This window comes from Stegodyphus dumicola, chromosome X2 (assembly GCF_044657685.1).
Source record: "Stegodyphus dumicola isolate Sdum_Otavi_A_Nest chromosome X2, ASM4465768v1".
Taxonomy (NCBI): Eukaryota; Metazoa; Arthropoda; class Arachnida; order Araneae; family Eresidae; genus Stegodyphus; species Stegodyphus dumicola.
Window position 1 is genome coordinate 173,991,098 of NC_140781.1, and position 27,982 is coordinate 174,019,079.

The window sequence follows — 27,982 nt, forward strand, 5'->3', positions numbered from 1 at the left end:
GCACTAATTTCCAGCGACTGTCCTGATCATGATGCAAATACCCATTTGCAGTTTACTGCTTATGTTATGTTTTGGTAGAATTTAGATTTTTATTTTTCTCTCCTTTCTCTCTCTCTATATATGTATTAGGTACAAATGTCATATACAGCCTGGGATACATGTGGTCACTAAATGTGGAAATATTTTGTGTTGGATGGTTTAGTTGAGATTTTGTTTGTATGGCAACCTTTTTTACGTGTAAAGTTTCGTGAGGAATGTGGTTGTATTTCGTCATGGGGGTTGATGGTTACGTATTGAATAATGCCGTATAATTCCATGAAGGAAGTTGTGGAGAATCCGAAATGTAAATTTCAGATTAATGAAATATGAAGTAGTGAGATTTTTTCTAAAACTTGAACTCTTACACATTAAATGAGTATTTTCTTTCTGATACAGTTAGGCTTTTCTTAAATCAGCTATAATTTAAATCACTAGTAATGGTCTTCTAGACTTTGCCACTGTGTGCAATCTCTGGTTTATGAATTATGATGTCTGGAGTTTCCCTAAATTCTGTTCCATTGGTTGTAGAAGTAACTGTCTAAAGCTGCCCTGTTGACATGGCAGCAGTAGCCTTGGACCGGGATTTGAATCCTGGAGAAGGCTTGAATATTCATAAGTGCATAGTGCCTTCACAGCATAGGGACACTTAAAATATTGTCAAGCTGGAAGCTTCTCGAGGGCATGGTGATGGAGAAAGAAGAGTAGATCTTCGAAGAAGCTGCCCTCCGGAGGTTCTCTGTTAGAAGAATTGGAGCAGAGAGTAATGCAGCAGTGGGACTCAACAGTCCATATGCTGAAACACCTCTTGACCTGCTACCTTATCATCAGTGCAAAATACTGCGTTTAATTTCTTTCACCAAGTTCAGCCTCTTTTCCCGTCATTATTTTGTTGCCCAATAGGAAATGATTTTAAGTTATAAAAATAAAAATTCTGCTACAACTTGCAAGCTTGATAATTGCAAGATTTATTGGTACTTTTTTATTATCCACCATACCCTGAAAAGAATTCACCAAGTGATGTGCTGTGTGACCAAAATGGTCAACCTAGATATGCATGTGCGCACAGCAGATGAGCAATTGTTGGGCCTGGAGTTTGCTAGCTAATGAAAAGGAAAGTGTTGCATTTCTTTAGAACTATAGCATTTTTTCCTAACATTAGAGCATGCAAAAACTTGCATGTCATAAAATGCTTTGTAAATGATCAAATTTTGTGGATAAAAATTTTTGCATTATTGCCAAATTTTTGCATATCTCTGATGCTTTTTTAAACAAAAACATATTGCTCTGTACATGCGAAACAGCATGTGCAGTGTCAAATTTATGCAATTTTATGACTTTTTAAGCAGAAACAGATCACTGTGTATGTGATAAGAATGACTGTGTGTGTAGTGACAAGGTTATTCTACAATGCCAAGTTTCTGCAGTTCTGTGATGTTTTTTGAAGCTTAAAAAGATGTCTGTGTTCATAGGGAGAAGAGGATGCTTGTAACATTTTTAATTTTGATAATTTTTTTGTATTTTATGTAATTTGTAATATGCGTTAATTTTTGAAAATGGCTGTTGTCTTTAACATCTTAAGTTGGGAAAGAAGTAGCCACCAATGACTGGTGACTTTTCCCAGGGTTATGTAGATAATCAGAAAGTACCAATGTTTTTATTTGTTATTTTTCTTTTAATAAGTTTATATTCTTTCTTTCCTTTTTGTGTTTCTAGTTTGGACGGATTAAGATTGAAAAAGCTGAAAAAAGACTTAAAATACAACCCATAGAAAATGAATGCAATGATCTATATCATTCAGGTTGTATAAAATTTTTCATTCTACATGCATTTGTCATCTATCTTTAAATGATAGGAATAATGAAATCTCATTGAAGTACTTAAATTATGACTTTTAGTGAAGTTATCTTATTTAACTGATTGAGAATAAGATGAATTTACTGTTCTGTTCTCTGTCAAGTTTTTACTGTGAATAATAGCAAATATTCTAAATAAAAATTTTTATATCTGGGTTGGATTGGATTATTGTAATTTGGCACAAAACCTGTCAAGGTTATCTGCGCCAGACAAATGGTAACAATGCAATTAGTCATTTGTAAAAACTTCCAGCTTAGGTAAGAGACAGATTACAGTCTATGATAAGAGCTCATATCTTTAAAAAAAAAAAAAAAAAAAAAAACAGGTTAAAATCTATTATAAAAGCCAATATCTTTTAAAAACAGAAACAAATTACGATGATGTGCTTTTCCAATTAAATTTTTTAAGTCCAGTTCTGAACCATTAAAATGTTTTTGGCGAAAATAATTAAAACTCTGGCATTCCACCAAGATATAATGAACTGCCAGATCTGCGTTGCAGTTTGGGCAGCTGGGATTCTCTTCTCCCTTCAGAAGATACTCATGGGTCAGGCGACAATGGCCAATTCTCAGTTGAGTCAAGAGGACATCTTCCTTTCTATTAACCATACATGGCCAGTATCCAATGGTGGGTTTTACATTTCTCAGCTTGTTACATACTCTGTCATCCCATTGCTTCTGCCATTTGCTGAGGATTTTGATTTTGACAAACCCTTTGATGTCTGCTAGTGGAATCTGAAGATTGTACATTGTGGTTGCAGTTTTAGCTGCAATATCTGCCAATTCATTCCCCTTAATGGCAACGTGTCCAGGGATCCACGAATATAAAATCTGGTATCCCCGAATTTTTAAAGAATGATTCAACTTTAGGATTCTGATTGCAACTGGATAAGTACATTGAGCGTGATTTTTCAAGGACATTAAGGCACTCATGGAATCTGTGTAGATAATAAATTTTGTGTACTTCTGTTTTGAAAGGTAAGTCAAAGCCAGATGGATTGCAGTAAGCTCAGAAGTAAGCACAGAGCAAACTGTATGTAATCGAACCCCTACTATTGTTTTTTCTGTGACGAAAGCAGCGCCAACATGATCCTGGGATTTTGATCCATCTGTATATAGAGGGATATATTTCCTATATTTGTTTCTATGTTGAGAAAAAATCTGCTTGTAGATGATTTCATTAGTTTGTCATTTATTCCAGTGTCGAAAAGTATACAGAGAATGGATTCTCCTATCCTCCCAGGGAGGAATTCCAAAAAATTCCTCCATCTGTATATCTATATTAGATAAATTATACTCCTCCACCAGAGCACTCATCCGCAAGCCGAAAGATGGGACACATGATGGTCGTGCCTGATATAAACGGGAGTATTGGTCATTAAGCAATATTGACCGTGTAGAATTTTCGGTTTGTGATAAGACTTTGAAATAATGCTTAAGACAAAGATTTTCACGTCTTAACCGCAGGGAGGTCTCGTTACTTTCCACATATAAGCTTTCCACTGGAGAAGTTCTAAAGGCACCAGTGCATATCCGAAGTGCATGGTGATGTATCGGATCAAGTTTGGCTAATACTGAAGGCCTTGCCGACCCATAAATGATTGTTCCATAATCTAGTTTCGAACGAATGAGAGCTCTCTATATAAGAAGCATTGAGCTTCAATCAGCACCCCAAGAAGTATTTGACAGTACTTTCAGAATATTCATAGTTTTTAAACATTTCTTTTTTAGATATGTAATATGGGGGAGGAACGTAAGCTTATGGTCAAATATCATTCCTAGGAATTTTATTTCCTTTTCTACAGGAATCAGCACATCTTGCAGATAAAGTTCGGGGTCAGGGTGAAGAATTTTCTTTCGTCAGAAATGTACACACACAGTCTTTTGAGTAGAGAATCTAAAACCATTTTCCTGTGACCATTTAACAATTCTATTGAGAGATGTCTGCAATTTACATTCGATGTCTTTCAGGTCTTCTCCCTGGCAACTGACTTGCAGGTCATCGACATAGAGCATACCCTGGACAGCTAGAGGCAGTTGTTTTAAAACAGAATTAATTTTTATACTAAATAATGTAACACTTAAAACACTTCTTTGCGGAATGCCCTCTTCTTGATGGAACATGTCAGAAAGTGTATCGCCTATCTTCACATGAAACTTCCGATCCTGTAGGAAATGTTTGAAGAATATTACGTATTTCCAGCATCATTCTGACTAGAGGGTGCTGCGTTCGTCCTAATAGTCAGTGGCAGGCAGGATACTAAAGGTGTAAGACGTGGAAGGCAGAGATGCCTAATAATATATCTCTAATTGATTAAAATTTTCGTATATTTTCTTGTAAATAAATGTTGTTATTGTTAACAATACCTCTTATTATCTCTTGGATGCACCTTTAGTCTCACAGAACCATTAGATGCAAAATTGGTGCATCTTGTCCGCGAATGTGGAATATCGGAAGCAATTAGTCATCATTACTGGATTATAGTTCTGAGAAGTTTGGATACTTTACGCACGCTTTTGGATACGTAACATTGCATACTGGACTGTGGAGGTAAGATCTTTTGAACTCACAAATTTGGAGTTAATATGGATAAGCTTTCGAAAATAATTGAAAAAAGAAGTAACGTTCGCGCTAGTGTTACTAAACTAGTTAAAAGAGTGCAGAAGCTTGATGAAGCCGTCGAAGACGTAAGTTCATTATCAGAACTACTGGAACTATTAGAAACGAAGGAGCAGATCTTGAAAAGCCATGATTTAGAGGTGGAAGCACTCATAGACGATCCGGAAAAGTTTAAAGGTGAATTAAAAGCTTCGGAAGAATACGATGACAAAATATTGTTAGCTAAGATTAAACTAAAAAGCAAAATTAAAGAATTAGCAGCAGAAAATGTTCAGCGGACTTCTTCAGTTTTTAATACATCTAGTGTTTCAGAAAACACCGTTACGGCTTTAAAATTACCAAAGTTAGAAATTTCGCGATTCTTTGGTGATTCTGGCAAATTTATGGAATTCTTAAACTGTTTTGATAGCGCAATCGGTTCAAACAATTCACTTACGAAAATTGAAAAATTCCAATATTTAAAATCTCTTCTTTCTGGTCCTGCGTATAACGTTGTTGCGGGTTTTGAATTAAATGAGAAAAACTATGACTCATGTCTTGAGCTTTTAAAACAAAGATATGGTAGAACTGATTCTATTATAAATTCTTACATGACTAAATTATTAAGCTTAGAACCCGTGAGAAGTTCGTCTAATGTTAAGGGTTTGCGTAAATTATACGATGAAATAGAAGTTAATATAAGAAATTTGCGTTCATTAAATGTAACGGAGGGTTCATATAGGCATTTATTGAATCCAATATTACTGAAGTTGCTACCACAAGATTTGGTGTTAGATTTTCACCGAAAACGAAACAAAGAAGTGAATTGTGAGGTTTCGGAAATTATTACGTTTTTGAGGAATGAAGTCGAATCTAGGGAAATTGCCGAAACTGTGATGAGCCCCCTAAAAAGTTACGAAACAAAACGATCCTTTTCCCAAAATTATCAAAGTGGTCAAACTTATCAGAAAAACTATTCAAAGCCTAAAAATATATCAACCGCTTCAGCGTTAAATACACAAATAAAAAATGCTTGTTTATTCTGTGACGGTCATCACGATTCCGTAAGTTGTAAAAAATTGGATGTAGAACAAAAAATAAATAAGCTTAGGACTGAAGCTAGATGCTGGTGTTGTTTCCAGAAATATCACAGGTCTTGCGTATGCAGGGCAAAAATATCGTGTAAAAATTGTTTAAGCAATTTTCATCATGAGTCAGTGTGTAGAAAAAATAAACCCGTTAATGTTAAGACGAGAGGTTGTGAGAAGCAAGTGGAAAGCGAAACTGTTTTGAATGACTCACAATCTAAATCTAATAAAAACGCCGAGAATATTTCTGTGTCTCATAGTAATATATGTACCAAAAATAAGCCCTTTTTACAAACATGTACAGTTTTAGCCTGTTCGGATAAAAATTCAGTCTCAACTAATGTTATTTTAGACAATGGTAGTCATCGAAGTTTTATTTTATCTCGATTAGTTAAAGAATTAAAATTAAAGCCAATACGCTACGAAAGAATAGCTATTTTTGCTTTCGGAGACAAAATAGCACGTGAGAAGGAATACGGTATCGTTTCATTGACGTTGCGCAATAGGGATCAAAGTTCGAATTCGTACGAGTTAGAAGCTGTCATAACGGATTATATATCTAATTTGTCCTTGAAAATTCCTGATGTATCTATTCGTAATGCGTTGAAGGAAAGAGGTTTACCTTTGGCTGATTCATTTTCTGGCGACTGCCAGACGGAAATACTTATCGGATGCGATTCATTTTGGGATATTGTTTATGACCAGAGAGTTAAGTTAAATGAAAACATTACTGCGATAAATTCTTCTTTCGGTTGGTTACTAGCAGGAGTGAAAGGAAGTAATAAATTGACTAATAATTATGAAAATGTATGTTTAGTCATGGACTCTTCTTCCATTTTGTGCGATTTAAAAAAATTTTGGGAAATAGAAGAATTTCAGTCAGACAAACAAAACTTTTCTGAATGGGACAATCAGTTGATTGAAAAATTTGAAAATTCTCTGGAATTTAATGGGGAAAGGTACGTTTGTAGATTGATGTGGAAGGAAAACTTGGGACCTGCAGTTGGGTTGAATTCTAATTATGAGGTTGCGAAAAAGCGTTTTGATTCGTTAAAGCAAAAACTAAATAAAAATCAAGAAATTTATGACCAGTATAAACAAATTATATTGGATCAGTTAGAATGTCAGATTGTGGGAAAATGTGTTAATGAAGATAAAAATTCAGGATATTATATGCCCCACAGAGCGGTAATTAGGGATGACAAGGAAACAACTCGAGTTAGAATTGTTTATGACTGTAGCAGTAAGGCTAATGAAAATAATAAATCTCTTAATGAGTCTCTAGAATCGGGAGTAAATCTTTATGCAAATTTATTGGACATAATTCTTAAATTTCGAGAATATCAAGTGGCATTTTGCGGAGATTTAGAGAAAGCTTTTCTTATGATAGAGATTGCGGAGGAAGATAGAAAATACCTTAAATTTTTGTGGTTTTCCGAAGAGGTAGGTCATTCAACCGAAACTCTCCATTTAAATCGTCTCCCATTCGGTTTAACTACTTCGCCATTTTCCTTGGCTTGCGTTTTGAAATTTCACATAAAGAAATTTAAGGAACTTCATCCAAAATGTTATGACATGTTAAATTCTTTTCTTTATGTTGATGATCTCTGCTATGGAGCCAATACTGTTCAAGATGCTTATTATTTGACGTCTACGGCAATAGAGATATTAAAAGCAGCGGGATTTCATTTGAGGAAGTTAAAAACTAATTGTCCGGAATTGTATAAACTTTGGAATGAAAACCGATATGAGGAAAATACTGACTTCGGGCAAGGAACAGGTTTCTTGGGATTGAGGTGGGATCCGATTGAGGATAAAATTAAATTAGATTTAAGAGATGTTAGGGATTCCATTGATGCTAGAATCACCAAGCGTCACGTTTTGAGAGTTATTTCAAAGATATTTGATCCATGTGGACTGATCAGTCCCTTTGTAATCACTGTGAAAATTCTTCTGCAAGAGATGTGGGAACGTGGTCTACAATGGGATGAAGATTTGCCAAGTGACCTACAAAATAAATGGAGAACCTGGTGTTCTGAACTTTGTGAACTTGAATCAGTATCTATTGAAAGAAGGTTTTTTGAAAGTGTAGAAATAAGTTTCTCTTCATGTGTTTTGTGACGCCAGTCCCAAGGCATATGGGGCTGTTGCGTTCCTAAGGTACGTGAATTACATTGGCCAAATCAAAGTGAGCTTTATAATGTCAAAAAGTAAAGTTGCTCCTTTAAAAACTTTGACTCTTGCAAGATTAGAGTTAATGGCAGCTCTCCTCGCTGCACGTTTAGGAAATTATTTACAAGGTCTATTTCCTAATTTCGCGAAACAAATTTTCTTTTGGAGCGACTCTCAAATCGTCCTTCATTGGCTGAAAGGATCTTCTAAACAATGGAAACCATTTGTCGCCAACAGAGTAGCTCAAGTGCAGTCGCTGACTCTACCAGAGTGTTGGAACCATTGCAGTGGCTCCGACAATCCCGCAGACCTTACTACTAGAGGAGAATCGGCTAGGAGGATTCTTACAAGTTCTCTATGGTGGTCAGGCCCTGTTTGGTTGTCTAAACCACTTTACTCGTGGCCTCTTCAAGAATCGCTACAACATTTTAATGACATCTGTGATGAACGCGTTGTAGTGAAAGAGCGACGGACTACACTGGTTAATTCCATGGTAACCAATTCAGTTAATGGAAACTTACCTATGTCGTCGTTATTGGACTTTAATGACTTCAGCAAATTAAGTAGATTACTGCGTGTTACTGCTTGGATTAAAAGGTTTGTGCACAATTCTAAACCTAATTCTACAAAATTAAATGGACCTATATGTGCTCCAGAACTCGAGCAAGCTTTGCGTTTTTGGATCAAAGCTACTCAATTCAAGCATTATAGTACAGAAGTTACCCAACTTCTTTCTAAAGGAACTACCGATAAGAGTTCACGCATATTTAATTTGAATCCTGAACTTGATGATAATAACTTACTTTGTTTAAAGGGACGTTTACAGTTTTCAAGTAACGATATGCGAGCCAAACATCCTTGGCTTCTTCCATCTAATGATAAATTTGTGGAACTACTTATCTGTGATTCTCATACTAAAATGTGCCATTTAGGTGTTGATGCAACTTTAACACATTTACGAGAACAATTCTGGATTGTTAAAGGTCGTCAATTTGTGAAAAAAGTGTTAAATAACTGTCTGATTTGTAGACGATTCAGAGTGAAATCTGGAATGCAGGTGGTTGCCCCTTTACCGCCTGATAGAATTCAAGAGCATCCACCATTTGATGTATGCGGTGTGGATTTTGCCGGACCATTTTTTGTTCGTGATTTTAATTCAAAGTGTTATTTACTTATATTCAGCTGTGCAGTGACAAGAGCTATCCACTTAGAAGTAGTTCTTAACATAAGTGCTGATTCCTTTTTGTTAGGATTCCGACGATTTGTTTCTCGTCGAGGATTATGTTCCACTATATATTCTGATAACGCCAAAGCTTTTAAAAAAGCAAATAGTGAATTGAAAAAATGGTGGAATCAGACAGATAATGATCAAGTTAAAAATTTGTTTGCTTCTAAAGGTATAGTTTGGAATTTTATAGTTGAAAAAAGTCCGAGGTGGGGAGGTTTCTGGGAGAGACAGATACGGACGGTTAAAACCTGCTTAAAGAAAATTGTTGGACGATCCTCTCTATCTTTGAAGGAATTGGAAACTGTTTTTTCGGAAATTGAAGCTCTGGTCAATTCCAGGCCTATCACGTATCTGTACAACGAACCCTCAGAACCCTCTCCACTCACCCCATCTCATTTTCTTATTGGTAAAAGATTGGTGTCTTTACCTGTAATAAAACATAAAAATGAAAATTTTAATGTTAATAGGAATTCTTTGGTAAAGAAATATAAATATCAGCAAACACTTTTGAATCACTTCTGGAACAGGTGGAGAAAGGAATATTTACTTAATCTAAGATCAGCTTATGTTTCTCCACAACCAAGTAATATAGTTTCATTTAAAGTGAATGATATTGTTTTGATTAATGATGAGCGTTATCCCAGAAATATGTGGATGATGGGAAAAATTTTAGAGCTATATCCAGGAAGAGATGGAAAAGTTCGTTCTCTTCTTATTCAGACTCCTAAAGGACAAATAAAACGCTCAGTACAACTTGTATATAATTTGGAAATTAATCCTTAATTGTGTTAGTTTAATTGAGTTGCAACGTGTTAATCCTCTATCTGTGTATTAATGATAGTTTAATTGTGCTTATATTTTAATGCTTGATATTTGAACAATTTTCTTTGGAAGTTAAAAGTGTAATTTGTTTTTGTATGTTAAGTCACTGAATAATTTTGGAGCTTTGTATTTGATATAATATGCTATTTATATTTTTATTCTTGTAATTTTAAATGGTTCCTGAATGTAAATTTAGTTGAAATTCAATGGTAAGTGAACTCAAGTGAGTTCAGGTGGGGAGTATTACGTATTTCCAGCGTCATTCTGACTAGAGGGCGCTGCGTTCGTCCTAATAGTCAGTGGCAGGCAGGATACTAAAGGTGTAAGACGTGGAAGGCAGAGATGCCTAATAATATATCTCTAATTGATTAAAATTTTCGTATATTTTCTTGTAAATAAATGTTGTTATTGTTAACAATACCTCTTATTATCTCTTGGATGCACCTTTAGTCTCACAGAACCATTAGATGCAAAAATGAATATCGGCATGTTTCCTCGTAAACCATTGTTATATAGGTCACGAAGGATACCGTATCTCCAGGTGGTATCATAGGCTTTCTCTATATCAAAGAAAATGGAAACATAATGATTTCTTCTAACGAACGCTCTACGGATACCTGTTTCTAAGAGTAGGATATTATTGATAGTTGCTCTTCCTTTTCTAAAACCGTTCTGATAAGGGGAGATACAGTTATTTGTCTCTAAATAATAAACCAGACGAGTGTTGACCATCTTTTCAAAGAGTTTGCAGAGGCAGCTAGTAAGGGCGATGGGACGGTAATTCGACGGATTAGTAGGGTCTTTTCCTGGTTTAACAATGGGGATGACAAAAGCTATTTTCCAGTCATTTGGAAAGACTTGTTCCTTCCATACTCTATTAAAGAGAAAGAGGATGGTTGCCAATGACTTGGAAGGAAGATGTTTCAGCATAGGATAGGCAATATCATCTGGACCAGGACATGAATTTTTTGTCTGCAGCAGAGCTCTTTTCAGTTCAAGCACAGTAAAATCCTGATTATATGGTTCAGTATTGGGAGAGTTGAGATTAATTAGTTGTTTTTCAATGCATTTTTTTGCGGAAAGAAATTCAAGAGGGTAGTTACTACTGTGTGAGACGGCTGAGAAACTCTGTCCAATAGCGTTGGCAATTTCTTCCCTACTAGTAACTGTTTCACCACTTGTCTTTAAAATGGAAAGTGTGTGCTCTTTGTAGATACCGGACGCTTTCCGGACTCTCTCCCACACCTTCTTACCCGAAGTTGAAGAGCTAATTGAAGACACATACGAGATCCAAGAATTCTTCTGACTTTTCCTTCGCACCTGCCGAGCTTTTGCTTTAGCCCTTTTGAATATTACGAGATTTAATTCTGAAGGATATCGCCGAAAAATGCTCCAAGCTTTTCTTTGTTTTCTGATGGCGTCCTGGCATTCAGGATTCCACCAGGGCTTTGGGTATTTTGGCTGTTTTACCGACGTTTTTGGTATACATATATCAGCTGCTTGAATAATTTTATCTGTAATGATCTTCACAGCCTGATCAATGTGCACATTCTTTATTATTTCTTCAGTAAAAAGAGCATAATGTAAGAAAGAGTCCCAGTCGGCTTTGTCCAACAAAAAGCGTGGTGTTCTAGGTATAAACACACTCCTATTTCCTGTAATGCTTATGATAATAGGAAAATGATCACTACTATATAGATAATTCTCGACATTAAAAAAACAAAAAGGAAAAAGCTGTGGAGAAACAATAGCAAGGTCAATGGAATGGAAGGTCCTTGTTGGCTGATGAAAATAAGTGCTTTCTGTGTTGTTAAGGATACAGAGACAGTGGTCGTGGAGTAGCTGTTCAGTTTGCTTTCCTCGTGGGTTGGTGTCTTTACTACCCCACAAGGGATTGTGTCCATTGAAATCACCGACTAGAATAAACGGAGCTGGTAATTGGGCAATTAGATCCTCTAAATCTCTTAAGTTAATGTTCTCATTAGGCGGGATGTAAATACTGCAGACAGTAGTCAGTGTTCGAATGCTCAACTGTACTGCAACTGCTTGGAGAGGAGTATCCAAAGGGAGAGCACTCGAAGGGCAATTAATTGAGGTGAGTAGACAGACACCACCACTTGCGCGTTCACTGAATGTCTTATCCTTTCTTGTCATCGAGTACCTACGTAGCTTTGCAAAATTACCAGGTTTGAGGAATGTCTCTTGTATCGCTATACAAATAGGTCGATATTTATTAATAAGTTGCTTAATGCCATCAATACCCTGATAGAAGCCCCGGCAGTTCCACGAAACGAGAGTAGCCATTAGGAATGTTTATTGCTTCGATGCTGTTTCTTTGTTTTGTGAGGTAGAACATTTTTCGAGAGATCTCCGCCTCCATCTGTTTCCATCTCAGATTCGATAAAGTCTGAAAAGGTCCCTTCAATAGAGCTTCGGCTTGAGCTTCTCTTTTCTGAGCTTTTGATTTTCTTTTTTGAACTCTCTGTTTCTTGTGTTTTTATTTCTCGACTTTCTATTGTCTGTTTGGGAGGAGGTAGAAGAAAGACTTTTTCTTTGTCATTTGTTTTTGGTTCAGGTATCTTCTGTGTGCTATGCGATGTTTGTGTACTTATTGACCGATATGATTTAGTGGCTTGTGCATAGGAGACATTTGCTTTTGACTGACCCGTGCTAAAAAGTTTCTTAGCTTCAGGATAGGAGATTTTTCTTTTAGTCTTAATATGCTGTATTTCTTTCTCTTCTTTCCACTTTGGGCAGTTTCGTGAGTATGCTGGATGATTGCCATGACAGTTTGCACATTTTGGATCAGCTACACAATCCTGACTTTCGTGACCTCCTGCAGAACAGCGAGCACATGCCAGGTTTCCCCGGCATGCGGCCTTCGCATGGCCAAACCGTTGACACTTGAAGCAGCGCAGTGGGTTCGGCACGTAAGGTCTGATGGGGCAATTTAGGTAACCTGCCTCAATGGCTTTCGGTAGCTCTGGAGAGGAGAAAGACAGAATAAGATGTTTTGTGTTGACGAGTTGCCCGTCTCTACGGACTTTTATTCGGCGGATGCCACATACATTTTGCTCGGCGAGTTCTTTTGAAAGTTCATCCTCAGAGACTGATATCAAGTCTATTTCCGAAATGACACCTCTTGACGTTTTCAAAGACTTATGTGGGGATACAGTAATAGAATGTTCCCCCATTTTGGTCATTTTTTGGAGAGAGGAAGATTGTGCATCAGATGTAGTCTCGATGAGCAGAGATCCTGAACGGAGCTTTTTTATGTGTTTTGGCTCGCCTACTGAGGCCGCAATATGCTTATGGATGAAGAATGGTGATAGATTTTCTAGCTCACCAGTGATAACTAAGAACTTTGGATATTTGTTTGTGCTAATTAAGGTTGAAGTACAAATTCTTTTAGCAGCTCCAGAATTTTTCGTATCCATATGGTTAGGAGAAGAAGTTAAAGTATTCATATTGAAAAGAGAGAAGGTTTCGGGCCCGACCGCCCCACCCACCATGGAGCCCAACAAGGGAACACAGATCCCTGTGTTAGGGCTAGCCGGGCCTATACGCAAACTGAAGCCCCCACAGTCGGCTTTTCCAAAAGCGGAGACTTCCGAGAGCTTATCCCCTAGCTACTGACCAATAGGACTAGTGGCCAGCCGATTGACACTAGCGGGGACAGCTAAGTGCCTCCCGTTTTAAGTAGAAGCAGAGGCCAAAGCAGTGTGTTGGGGACAGTACCTCGCCCCTCAACTGCCAGGATCCTCCTTTCCCACCCTACGGGTCACCATGCACGGCAAACGCATAGGCGGTATTCTCACCATGGTGAGACAGAAACCAAGAGTAGTAGCTGCATCTCACAGTGAGCCCCAACCTCCAGTAGAGGAAACCACAAGGGAGAAAAATAGGAGAGAGAGCTAGACAAGAGGAGAGGAAAGAGAGGAGGAAAGGTCACTGGGGCCCCGGGAGTGTGATACCCGATCACCAAGACGGCAATCCCCTGAGGGTTCTTCACCTGCTATGCTTTAGCTGGGCATGTTGGAACGGCCTTCACGCCTAGGGTGGCCCTACCAGGAGCTATGCTCCCGACGTACTTCGCCCGTTCCGCCCAGTGACACCCCCCCGCCACGTTGAGGCAGCATAGCAGGACTTTGGGGGGGGTTTATATCTGGGAAAGCGATTTAATTGTTCAGAATTTTTATTAACACTACCTAACTACCTTAGTTCAGATATGGCTTGCACGCAATTCTATTTTGGTTTTGTTTGTTGAATGACAATTTGTATCATAAAGCTATAGGACTTAAAATTGTGGCGAATCATGGAAGTGATTAGGAAGCATGCTTTATATCTTACTATGTTGCCTATGAATATAATAACCCTAAAGGAATTAAAAAAAGAACAGAAAATAAACAGTCTGGTCTCTTGAGATGTGTACCTTTTAAGTCTTGCATAAAGATGAACTTTTTAATATATATTGAGCCTGATTAAAGTCCTAAATGAGTGCAGAAATGATATAAGTTATGACCTGACTACAATGAAAAGGCTGTGAAGCTACACTTAATGTGTATAGTAAATATTGTTTCATGGTGTTATTTTATGTTAATAGGAATTTGAATAAATTTATGTATTTATTTTGCTTAAAATGAAAGTTAAATTTTTAGCATTATTTAAATTATGTAAAAGTTGAGCTAATTTATTTTTATCATCATATACTATGATGCTCCTTGTAACAATTATTTTTATGTAATGGAATGTCATGAGACTTGCATATTATTGCAATTACCTTAACAGAAATTGCCAAGTTTTCAGAATATGCCAATCTAGCAACCATACACGTAATGGTTCTTCAGTTTAAAAAAGCTGCAGCTTTATTTTTATATGCTTTCTTATTGCATTTCAAGTTCCAATGGCTTTTAAAATCAAATTATAACAACTTTTGTTTAAAATTCTCTTTGAAGATATGAATTTGTGAGATTTGCTTGTAATGGCAGAATTTATTGCAAAATTTCTTTAGGAATACAGCATTTTGCTGCAAAGAGAATAATAGCTTTTAATCTATTTTTAATTTCTTTGAAATTTTAACTGCAACGAAGAAACAAAATTCTGCTTGTAAATAGGTGTATGGCTAGACTTTTGGGATAACTACATCACTAAATTTTTGTGCAATTATGAGTCATCATTCTTTGTCTTCTATGAAAGGTCACCAAACTGTGTGGTAGAGCCAAGTACCATTATTTACAAGTTATACAAACATAGTTATTTTTCTTTATACTTTTTATTGTAATACTTGTTCTTTTCTTTTTCGATAATCTTGGGTGTGTCTTTAATATTCAGTAATTATACATTTGATTCTGTAATTGTGCTTGAAAAATGTATAATTCAGTTGGAATCTGAAGAATTTTTAATGAATATTTATAGTATCCATTTCATACAAATTTCAGATTTCATCATATAAACTTCAACTATTTTTCGAATTAAGAAAGCAAAATGTATTTAGATTTCACTTTTGTTACTAAAGGTTCATATTTTGTTTTTGAAGATTAACACCCCTGGGTGGCATGACTGGCTTTATCCAGTCATGAGATTTTTTGTTATTCCGTACATTTTAAACTCATAAATTATTTTTCTTTCTTACTTGCTTTAATGAAGTAAATACCATCTTAATGAGTGGGAGTTTATAAAACATGCTAAAATAAGTAATTATGGAAATTTAGCTAATAAATGCTGTTTAAATATAGGTTTTCATGAGCAGACCCAAGAAGGCCATGTTACTCAGAGGGTTGAAGTTTTGATTAACTTGTCTAAACAGCAAATTACCTTAATTCAAATTATTAATAGCTTTTATTTTGCCAAAATTAATTTTAATATAACTTAAAATTTTGTTTTATTAGCATTTCATGTAATTTATTTGAACCACCTTTGGGATCCATATCAGTTTGAAATAAATAGACACTGTATATTTTATCTCATTTTCTGCTTCTCTAACTAACAAACAAATGCAAAATTGTACAGCAGTTGAAATAGTTTTAAAGACTATATGTAATTTGAAATCAGTGATAAAGAATGCATTTGTTATTAAAATAAGATTTGCACACCTTTTTATTTATTGATTTTTTTATCAGGAGAATTTCCAAATTTTTATTTAAAACAAAAGAACTTAGGGTGTATTAAAAAATGACCATGTTAAAAATTAAGAACATCAAAAATAAATCTGTTATGCAGTTATGTTTTTTTTTCACTAAGCTGGAGTTTGAATCCTAGTGAACGGGCTGGCAGCATGGATGGTTTCATTGTTTTCCCTATGTGTTATGTGTATATGAGTCAGTTTCACTTAGAAATTCCTGTCCTTTTGGCAGATAACCCTCGAGTGCTTTACCATAATTAAATAAAGTAAACCAAATCTTTCAGTATGTATATGGTATTAAAGAGGACATATGAGATAGATTCCACATAGAAAAATAATTATAAATCCCAAGCATACTAATTACCATATTAGTACTTAATTAGAAAAGGGTTGCTTTGAAAAAATATACTTTATTCCAGTTTATATGTTAGATTTTTCAAAATATTTGTTAGATATGTGGGTTATTAGAAGTTTCCCCTCCTTCTGATATTTGGATATAGTATGAATTTTTTTTCATTTGTTCCGTCTTGTTAGGAACTAGATAGCTGGAGAATATTTTGAATTATGTAATAGTGTATTTGTTTTCTTTAATTGTACTGAAAGCCTTAGTTTTATGGGTATTTTCAGTTCATTGACAACTTTGGGAATTAAGGTAAAATTATTTTTGTCTAACTAAATGACTCATAGGTCCTATTCTGTTCATAAATAATAACAAAAAGAAGCATTTTGTTAAAAAAAAGAAATTTTATAAGGAGTGTATATGGCTGATATTTACATTTTTACACTGTCTCTATTAAAAAAAAAATAATTGAAATGTTGCTTAAATATAAAGCATACAAATCAACATGTAATCAAATACATATGTGGTATATGCATGCAAGGACTGGCTATTATCAGTTATGTATTCAAAATATGCTAAAAGCACAGCAATTTTCCTGAATGTTGAAATCAGGAGTGTGGATAATGAGAAAGTACTGTTTTGTGTCCTTCCGGTTTAATTTGGTTTTATTAACTATTGGTTTGCAGCATTGTTAGTAGGTTTTATTTAATAATTTTGCTTAAGTAACTGCATTGATAGCTTTGTATTATTATTCCTTATTTTAAGGTATTTCAAATTATTTTTCTTATTTCAGTTTTATTTCTATGCTATGTTCTATAATGAAATATGTGAAAATTTTCTTCAAATTGTTTCTTTCATAGTCATTGACAAAAAGGTCAATATGGGGCCTTTGCCATCTCAGCTTCAAGTTCCAGGTATTAAAAGAAATAGATCTTACAATACTTTGAAGCAAGAATTTGATCTTTTTGATGTTGCTGATTTTGCAAAAGCTGGTGTTGAGGTACTTAAATTTAAAACATAAATTAAATTAATTTGGTCTTTTATTTCAAACTATAAAAGTAAAGTATTGCTCATAATCTTAAAAATTCAACTTTTAAATATGTGTTTATAATCTTATGAAATTTCAGTTATTAACATGGATTTGATTTTTAAATTTAATGAAAAATTTAACAAGTCAGGTAAGTTGCGTAAGTTGCATCTTATTTTATACTGTTGCTTTATTTTTCCTTCAGATAAATTCATATTGATAAAATGCAAAATTGTGTAATTAATAAAGTAAAATGTGCAAATGTCGTTAATGTACTTTGAAACATGCGTTTAAGTGTTTTATAATTTTGTAACTTCCAGAAAGTTAACCTGCAGAAATGTGCATGTATCTTAAATATGTAAAGACTATATTTTAAATTATGCCTGATTTAGCATTATTTCTGTAACAATTTTTACAGCTGCATAGGTATTGAAATTTAACAGAATTCATTGTTTAAAATTTTTGCTTTTATTACTTAACATTTTTATAGCAGTTTCAGAACTATTTGAAATTAATATATGGTAGACATAAAATAACATGGTTGTTATTTCTCCATGTATCATAATTTATGACATTCTTGCATTATGAATGTTCAAGTTTTCGTTTGTTATTTTTATATTAGTTAATTTAATTATCTTTCTTCAAATATAAAACTTTTCTTATGATAGATTATCATAGCTTTAAAGATAGTTTGGAAAAGCTGAATTTCATGTTTGAATAAAATTAAAAGGGAAAAATTTCTAAATATGTCAAAAAGATCTGTTACATTAGGCCTTTAACATTCACTATTGCCATCATGAAACTGAAATCTGGATAAGCTTATTAAACTGAAAAGCTTGTTACTGCTGTCTATCAACATTGCCACTGTCATTGCAGGTTTCCTGTTTGGAAACCTGCAATGAATCTCATGTCTGTTGCATATTGCATATTTTTTTACTGCAAAGTTTAGAGCTGAGAGAAGCAACTCTTTGTATTTTCTTTTTTTTTTTTTGGTAAAGTGTTTACAAAATTTGCACATTTTTTTTAATGCATAGCTTTGTTTCCCTGTTAAAAAAAATAATTGAAATGTTGCTTAAGTATAAAGCATGCATATCAATATGTAATCAAATACATATCATTTTAAACCTTGATGTTGGGGGTTAGGCTATGCAAATTAATAAGTTCCCATGCAGACAATTGCCAGAAAGTGGTAGCAGCCATATTAAACTAATTCTTCCTTTTGGAGTTCAGTTCCACCAGCGGTTGAGCGGTAAAGTTGCTGACTGCTAGTAGTTTGGTCTGAAGTTTGAATCCTGCAAACAGGCTGACTGCATTGGCATTTTTATTGTTTTCCCCATGTGTAACATGCATATGAGCCAGTTTCCCTTAGAAGTCCTCCATGAAGGCATCCCTCAGGTCTTCCCTCAGGCAGATAGCTCTCAACTGCTTTGCCATAATCAAATAAACCAAACCAAACTTTTTGGACTTTGCTTTGTTGATGGTCACAGAAAGGTTAAAAGACCTAAGATAAAGAAAATTGTGAGGGTTTTTGGATTGCTTCAAACAGCCTATAGCCAAATATGGAACACAGCCACTGAAGCAGGATAAGTATTAAACAGCATGACAATATACACATGCATACACTTTCTTAACAGATGTTCACGTTACAGGTCGCTTCTTAGAATCCCACTTTTCTTACTAATCTTCCCTTCCTTCCTTATGGCTATAAAATTGCCAACAGGGGAATGCAGCCATCAGAGTTCAAAGCATATGATTTCCATCCTCTCACTCTTACCTTAATTTTCATTTGCTGTACTTTTAGCAATCTATTCTTATTAGCAACATTTTATTACAGATTTCACAGTGAGAATTTTCTTATTTCAAAAAATAAAAATAGTGCTGCTACCACTGTGCTTCTAAGCTTAAGATAATCTGTGATATGTCTTGTCCATTAGAGAGAAAATAAAAAAAATGGATATGATGTAAGCAAAGAGGGAAAATGTCCTATGTGAAAATTGCCAGGTTTTATAATAAGAAAGAATCTTCAGTTGAAGGGCCTGCTGTAAAATGGAGGTAGCTCCAAATTTTTCAGTAAAAAAAAAAAAAAAAAAAAAAAAAACTAAAAAAAAAGTTTCAGAGTTAAAAATTCTAAGTTATGTGATCTGGTTCATCTTAACTGTTGTCTTTTCATCATCTGCATTATCTTCTCTCTTCTCTGCTGAATTTGATTGATATTAATGAGGCCTTCTAGACAGACATCTTGTTCCCACTTTCCACACAGTTTAATAAAAGAATCAAATGGTCATACTTTTACATGATTTGTAAGTGTACTGAAATATTCCTGCTTACAGATACAATCACGGCCAGTAAAGCAGTGTAATTTCTCTTTTCCAAATTGTTTTTCATCCATTTGTCATTTTCTTATATTTCACTTCCTTTCACTTTGATTTGAAATTTTCTGCCTTTTCCCAATAGGAATGCAATTGTTGGTTTCATTATCTTCGCTGGAAGTAATTTCCTCTCCTTGAATAAGCTCAAATAATCACTAGACCTAGAGCTAAACAGTATTCACTCAGTATTTAAAACAGTATACGGTATTATGTTTAAGTTAATTAAGATGAAATAACATGTGGAACAATTGTTAATTTAGAAATCAAACAACAAAAATCAGCATTATATTTGCAAATTTTCACAAGACTAGTTTCTGAACAGGCAATCCTCAACTGCCATAGCGCAAATGAACAAGATATAGTGATAAGATAAGAATGGCTTGACAGAAGTTCAGCTACTTGCACTTCTATTGATGAAACGAGAACTAAAACATAATTTCCTTAAAGGCTGAAGCCAAAGATGAACTGGAATTAGGGTTGTTAACTACAATAGAAAGATATTTATAATGTTAAACATCTCTAGAAAATGTAATCAGGGTTCGTAGTGGTCCTTACAAGTGCTTATAAGTCCTTATATTTGAAAATAAAATACAAGGGTAAGTTGAAAAATAAGTTTCTCCTGTCGACTGTGGTCAGAGTTGTGTATGAAAGTCAAAAAATAGAATGAGACATTAAAGATATGACATACCTTTATTTTATTATTCTTGTACAAGTACGTTGAGACATTTGTCATATCGCTTGATAAGCTTCAAAAAGTCCTCCAAGAAAAATTCACGCTTTGCATGTGGAAGAAGCGTTGAACGGCTATGGGCGAAAGGCGACACAGCAGGAAAACGCGCAAGTCACCGATACACCATTGAGTAGAGGTCGCTGCAAATCAAGCAGATGGTGCTGTTGCAGTGCCTGTGCAAAGCGGAGACCAGCCTCTCATTTGAGCCCCAGTAGGTATGGAGAGAAGGTGCGTTTTGAATTCATGGTCAAAGGAGGAAGTGAGAGCGGTTATCCGCTATGAATGGGCACGTGGAGTATCAGGAACAGAAATTCATAACCGCCTCGTGAAAGTCTATGGGTCAGGTGTGATGTCGAAGCAAATGGTGCGGAGATGGTGTCGCACATTCAGCGATGGACGTCAGCAAGTGGAGGACATACCGAGAGCTGGACGGACGCGCACGGCCACTACAGATGCAAATGTCAGGAAGGTGGATGACATGATTAGAGTGAACCGGCGTATCACCATTGATGAAGTAGCGGAAGAACTTGGAATCTCGCATGAGCGAGCTCAAAACATCATCCACGACATTCTTCGATACAGAAAAGTGTCAGCACGATGGGTGCCCCGACAATTGACCTCGACACACAAGGAACAACGCATGGGGGGTCAGCCTGGAACATTTCGTGTGTTACCATGAAGATGGCAATGACTTTCTGTTTCGGATTGTGACGGGGGATGAAACGTGGGTCCACCATTTCACGCCAGAATCGAAGGCCGCATCTATGGAGTGGAAACATCCGTCATCACCTGTCCGAAAGAAGTTCAAGACAACTCCCTCTGCAGGTAAAGTGCTCCTCACAGTTTTCTGGGACGCCCAAGGAGTTTTGTTGCTGGACTTTTTGGAGGTTGGAACCATCAATGCTACGCGCTACTGTGACACCCTGTCGAAATTGAAAGAAGCGATTCGGAAAAAGCGGCCTGGCCTTCTCACATCTGGCGTTCTGCTGTTGGATGACAATGCCAGACTACATTCGGCGACGGCAACGCAAAACCATATTGCAACTCTTGGTTGGGAGCGCCTACACCATCTGCCATACAGTCCTGATCTCGCACCAAGCAACTTCCATCTGTTTCCGGCTTTGAAGAAAAATCTCGGGGGAAGGTGCTTTGGAAGCAATACTGAAGTGAAACAAGCCATTCAGCACTTCTTCCATATGCAAAGCCTTGATTTTTTTCCTGGAGGGCTTTTTGAAACTTATCAAGCGTTATGACAAATGTCTCAATGTACTTGGTACCTATGTGGAAAAATAAAGGTATGTCATATCTTTAATGTCTCATTCTATTTTTTGACTTTCATACACAACTCTGATCACAGTCGACAGGGGAAACTTATTTTTCAACTTACCCTTGTATAAAGGCCCTTATAGGTGCTTACTTTTTCTTTAAAGCCCTTATTTTTTTGTTTTTAGTGCTTATTTTTTGCTTTTAGTGCTTTTTTTAAAGAACGCGCATTTCCCCCCCCCCCCGTACCAAAGCCGAAACTAAATAAACAACTTTTCTTCCTTATATGGAACGTCAGATGGTGAATCATACTCCTGGAAATAGCTTTTCCCCCTTTCTCCGCATTAACGTAACCTATGGTGCTCGCAAGAGTACAGACAGGTGCATGTCGTTCTATTGGTCAAAGAATTGTGAAAACCATAGAAATTCTGGGAAAATTTGGTATTCTTTTCCTCCCACCCAAATACTACACACATTTGAATTTCTATCAAGATTTTAATTTACATTCTCGTTCCGCGTGGTCAGTTCATATTCGTGTTTATTATGATCGTTATGCTTATATTATGAGCACGTGTATGAATATTTATAATAATATAGTTGCAGTAGCTGCTGAAGTGTAGATAAACTTCCAAAAATGGGTTTCTTTTTACACAAATTAGCTTTCTAAGGAATAATATTCGGAATGACTTAAATAAAAGGAAAGTAATCGAATAGTCAGAATATTTTTTTTTTTTTGTGCCAATACATTATACAGTACGGAGGTTGGGAGGTTCTCCCCTTTCTCCGCAAAATCTCTAATTATTGAAGCAGTGAACCTTTTTTGGGGGGGGCACTGTTCAATCTGGATTGAATAGGACTATAAGTTTTGCGGTCTACCCAATCCAAGCAAAGAGAATGATTCTATTCTGGAAACTTAACGGTCTCTTCAAAATTAGAATCAAAAACACCCCAGATTAGTAAGTCTCTTTCTTTTCCTTTATTTAGTTCTTTATTCTCCGAATACCGGCAGCTGTTGATTCCGATTGCATAATATCACGTATGTAAGACTTACGCCGCACGTATTGCGCAATAATGTTTGAGGTATTTTGCAGAGATAATTAATTTTGATGTTCAGTCTGAGATTTATTTATGAACACTTAAAAGAGTTTTACTGTTCTTTCTAAGCAGAATATTTCTCAGTTCCGTTGGTCTATTTTTATATGATGCACATATCAAAATGTCAAAAATCATTTATTCAGCCGAGCGATCTAGAACTGCTACAATCTCCCCTCCTCCTCTTTTTCCAGTTACGCTCGACTGTACGGAATATTCGGCAATTTCGAGTATGTGGGTTAGTTAAGCTTTTACTGTTAAAGGATGACTGCATGAAACAATTTCCTGTCTCCTGATTTCAGAAATGTTCCTCTTTTTTACTTAAATTACTTTGCTTGGAATATACGTTAAGGGAAAACTGTTATGCAATGAAAATTTAGAAAATGTTCAGAATTTTGATTTAAGTTAAATTATTTAAATCTTAATATGAGTGGAAAAATAAATTGTATTTTTTATTAGGTGCCAAGCGAATACAATTAATATGGCTTATTATTATTTATTTTCTATATTTTGAACTGAAATTTCATCATTAAATCTTGTAATTTAGTTTAGTTCTGCATAGTTTTTTTCTCTCATTGTAAACTAATTCTGTAAATTCAACTGTCATTTAAAATTAAAAAAAAAAGTTAATTGTTTTCCATGGTTGAGGTAATGCTCATTCTCTTAATAAATATTGCATTGCTCATATTTTAAATTGCAAGTCTAATTTTTCTTTTAAGGTTATGCAGTTGTGTATAATGTAATTAGACAGGTGCTTATTTTTTTCTTAAAATGTGCTTGAAAAGTGCCTATAGGTGCTTATTTTTTTAACTAAAATGTGGCTATGAACCCTGTGTAATTCACCAATGGAAGATGTTTTCTAAATAATTTTGGCTGCAGAAAAATTGAAAGTGTGATTTTCGAACGAACAATGCTGGGCAACAAAGGACTTCTGTGTTTCCTTTTTTCTAACATATGCTCCCATGTTCCTTAACGTGGAATTTTAAGGCTCTTTTAGTATGACCAATGTAAATTAAACCAAACTGGCATGGAATCCTGTAAATACGCTAGGAATTCATATCCAGAATGGTGTCCTTGAGAATGGAACTCGAAATTTTATTGATAGGAGAATAAGCGACCCGAAAGTTAAATTTCTGTAAAGTATGTGCAATTTTATAGCTAATTAATCAATTAATCAGTTAGCTATAGAAGTCAATTAGCTATAAAATTAGCTAATTAATCAACCAAAATTATTCAAAAAACATCTTCTATTGGTGTTATAGTTTCACATTCAAAAAGATCTTTCTATTCTAGTTAATGACCCTAATTCCAATCTGTCTTTGCCTTCAGCATTTAAGGAAATTATGTTTTAGTTCTCGTTTCATCAATAGATGGCGCCAGTAGCTGAACTCCTGTCCAGCCATTCTTATCTTATCTAATCACTATATCTTATCTCGTTCATTTGTGCTCGGCAGCTGTGAAGGATAACAAACCATCGAAACTAATCCTGTGAAAATTTGCAAATATAATGCTGATTTTTGTTGTTTGACTTCTAAATTAAGTATTATGCTTATTAGAACAACCAAAAACACAAGACATGAACGAAAACATTCTACTGTTGGTATGTTTTGTGTAACCTTCCTGTAAACAACCGTGTGAGCATTTTGAGGTGAAAAGGAGGTAACTGCAGGAGCTAACTCTATGTTATAACAAATTACCGAGACGGGCAGCTCTATTAGTTGAAAAACACAAGAACTAGAGAAACACAAGAACTAATGATCAGATCTATATCTTTTTTGCATCAAATGAAAGAGTTTCGTTTCTGCTGCAAGATAGTACATACAACTCCGAACTCCTCAGGATAGAACTACCCCCTTTTTGCAGAAAATCCTCCAATCCATGAAGAAATAAAGAAAAAAATTATCACAGCTAGTTTTACTATTGTACTGAAAACTGCAGAAGTTACCTACCATGGCAGAAGAGGGACAAAATGCTAAAAAAAGGGGGGAAAGCCTTAAATTTTTGGTTTTTCTTCAGCTTCAAAAGATGATGATCCGGAAGATTCTAATCTTGTTTTCTCAATTTAACACAAGCATGCTATCATCATGATATGTACAACATTGTCTTCTTTCCTCATTGTGCATATAGTGCTATCATCACTGTGATGGTCTGTAAATGCTACTAAATAAGACACGCTGTGGGGGTCAAAAAGAATGTCACATGTGCCCAATAATTACTGGCTTACACTGAAATTTAGTATGTTGCTTTAATAACCCTAGAAAGAGATATAAATAAAATATTTCACGTGCTAGAATATGTATAGTGCCTTTTCAATAAATACACGCTTAATTGCATCGCCTTAATTTATTTTATCATTCATGAATGAATAAAAGCTTGATCTATTAAATATGAAATATAAAAACATTATCTCTACAATCACAGTTTACACATGCAGCACGTGCATCCAATTACTTTCAGATATAATCTGTCCACATCATTACCTATTTCTGTTTGTAAACATTAATTAATTTTCGCTTGCATTCGAGCTGTCGAGCTACTCACAATGTATCTCTTATCTTCTGCAAAATAGATTTGTCTGGATGGAATTCACATCGGTAATCAGTTCAAGCATTAGGTCTCTTTCAGCTACATCACACTTTTTGTAGAATACGCATCTCGTGTTTCAATTACGATGAGGGAATGCAAAAAAATTGCAGAAATATAAAACTATGATGAAATACACATATGTTGTAGAAGATTACCACTCCGAAAACTTTTAAGAGCATGCAGACTTAATTCCTTTCTCGTTTTCTGCAGCTTGTGCTTTTTTATTAAGCCTCAACTCCTCGTACCTTCTCGAATTCCATTATGGGAAGAGTGAGGGCTGAAATCCACTCTCTGGTTTGGCAGCTTCATCAGAAAGAGGAAGAAAAACCAGTTCTGCGAGAATTTATTCTTGCGTGCAGGTATTCGATGACAATTCAACTTACAATTACATGGATGACGGTTAAAAATCCATCAGTGAGAAAATTGTGTTCTCACAATCACATAACTATAGAAGTTGCTGAAATTCTTTTTTCAAAAGTGAAATTTCCTCATTATTTGTTATGTACAGCTATGTACACATAATTTTCATTATAAAAATCTGCAGCCATAAGAAGTTTTTTTACTACTATGTTGGGGGGGGTAATTTTTTTCCCCTACCATCTTTTGAAACAGTTTATTATAATAGACTTACAGGAACTATACCTTAATTTTTGGCTCATCTTTTATGGATCAATTTAAGTTTTCTGACTTCTTTATTTAATGCACATGAGTAAGAGAAAGTTTGCTGTTATGTGGACTGCATTTTGCAGTACTTTATTAACACTACTATGAAGTATTGTAATAAACTGTATGTTTTATTATTACTTATTAATACTGATGTTAGTGCTGGATTCATCATTTATCAGATTTATAGATATTTATGCAAATAACATATATGAACTCGCAGTTCATAATTCACAGTATATGACATATATAAATTCGTAGTGTATAATTCACAGTATATGACATATATAAATTCGTAGTGTATAATTCACAGTGAATAATATTGTGAAACAGGATATTTGTACAAATATCTTGTTTTAGCTAGCCTTCGCTATTATTTTTGTTTATGTTCAGAACAAATTACCCATAGATATAAGGATACTACTGTATGATTTGTGGCTGAATATGTGAATCTCATAACACCAGGGCTTGCGTTTAGAGTTTTGTGAAGAACTGTTATTCTTGTTTTGTATAAAATAAATTGTGCCCCAAACCATTAGTGGCCAGTTAGCATACCAGATAAATATCATGTTTAACCCATAAAATGACCACATTATCATTTTATCTTTATGTACTGTTTATCAGGTTTCAGACTGCTATTTTAACATCTGAAAAGTAATAAGAACTGTATGGATAGGAAATTGGAGATCATTATTATATTACAAGATTGTATAGCCTGTAGGTTTTTACTTTAATTGTTATATAGTACCACTAGGCTTATAACACTGCATGTCTAAAGTTAAATGTGCAGCATGTGCATGGGGTTTGAAATCTTTTAAGCAGATATCATGGAACTGCGAAATGCTGCCAGAAATGGAAACTTTTCCTGAAGCTTATGGATTGCAAAACCACTTCTTATTCACAGGGAATAGTTAATTTGAGTAGAGGTGCTGTTTTTTGCTAGATAAGTTCTTGGAAGTACTTAAAAAAATTTTTTTCCCTTGTATATTTATGCCGTAAGGATTTTTTTCTTAAATCTGTGTTATAGTTAAAAATTTTTTGTTTTCCTTGTCAGACTGAATTTTGTCTTTCTAACCTGCAGCGGTACATAAAATTTTGCAGATTTTAGAGTTTTGTAGATTTTAGCATCATTATATTTATCTAAAGGGAAAGTTGAATGAAGATAAATTCAGGAGGAAAGCGTAAATAATATTAACTATTTTTATACTAAAGCCATGCTATGTATTTTGCATATTATTGCACCTGTTTTAGATATACATAAAACAGTCCAAATATTTCTGTGATTTATTAATTCCAAGCTTATGTGAAACGGTTTTAAAAATAAATTTAAATATAAAAAGGCTAAATACATTTCACTCCTGATTCAATGACTTATGTTAATTACAGGTGCTAAGATAATGCGATTATTAATTTTCCCTTTTGATGAAAAGAAGTTTGGCCTTTTACAGTCACATACTAGACAATTGTGGGTACCAGATGATACCCGATGTGTCATAAAAGGCTGTCCGGTTTTGCATTCACCTGTTTTATAGTCACATGTATGATAAAACATGAAAAAGCAGTTTGTATAATTTAGTATCATCTAACTGTTTTAACATTTAAAAAAGAATAGAAAAAAGTTCTAAATTTTTTAGCAAATTTTGTGTTTTTTTAATTATTATTATTATTTTTTTTTTTTTTTAAAGATTCATTTTGTATTGCAGTAACATTTTATTATTTCTTATCCTAGGCAATCATTGAAGATGAAGTTACTAAACGGTTTTCAGCTGAGGGTGAGGCTAGTGAAATTTTCTTCCACAGCTCTTTTATTATTATATCTATTAAATGTGTTTCAGAAGTTAGTTATTGAGTACTAATTTTTGGTGTCAAGAAAGATTTTAAATTTTGATGCTCTTCAGTTAACAGGGCACTACTTGACACCAAATGTAAATATTTGTACGAAAGTGTAATTAAAGATATTAATGGCAATCTTAATGACATGTTGTGTTTC

General features: G+C 34.8%; 1 protein-coding gene across 2 annotated transcripts in view; it reads left to right on the forward strand.

Moving 5' to 3' along the window:
* Window positions 1-27,982, forward strand: part of LOC118199665 (glycerol-3-phosphate acyltransferase 3-like) — a 138,782-nt gene that overhangs the window by 13,908 nt on the left and 96,892 nt on the right. For both annotated transcript variants that reach the window (XM_085809728.1, XM_035371564.2), the window contains exons 2-4: window positions 1,753-1,837; window positions 17,123-17,262; window positions 27,722-27,764. In XM_085809728.1, the coding sequence (XP_085665854.1) occupies window positions 1,753-1,837; window positions 17,123-17,262; window positions 27,722-27,764 (268 nt within the window). The remainder of the gene's footprint in view (window positions 1-1,752; window positions 1,838-17,122; window positions 17,263-27,721; window positions 27,765-27,982) is intronic.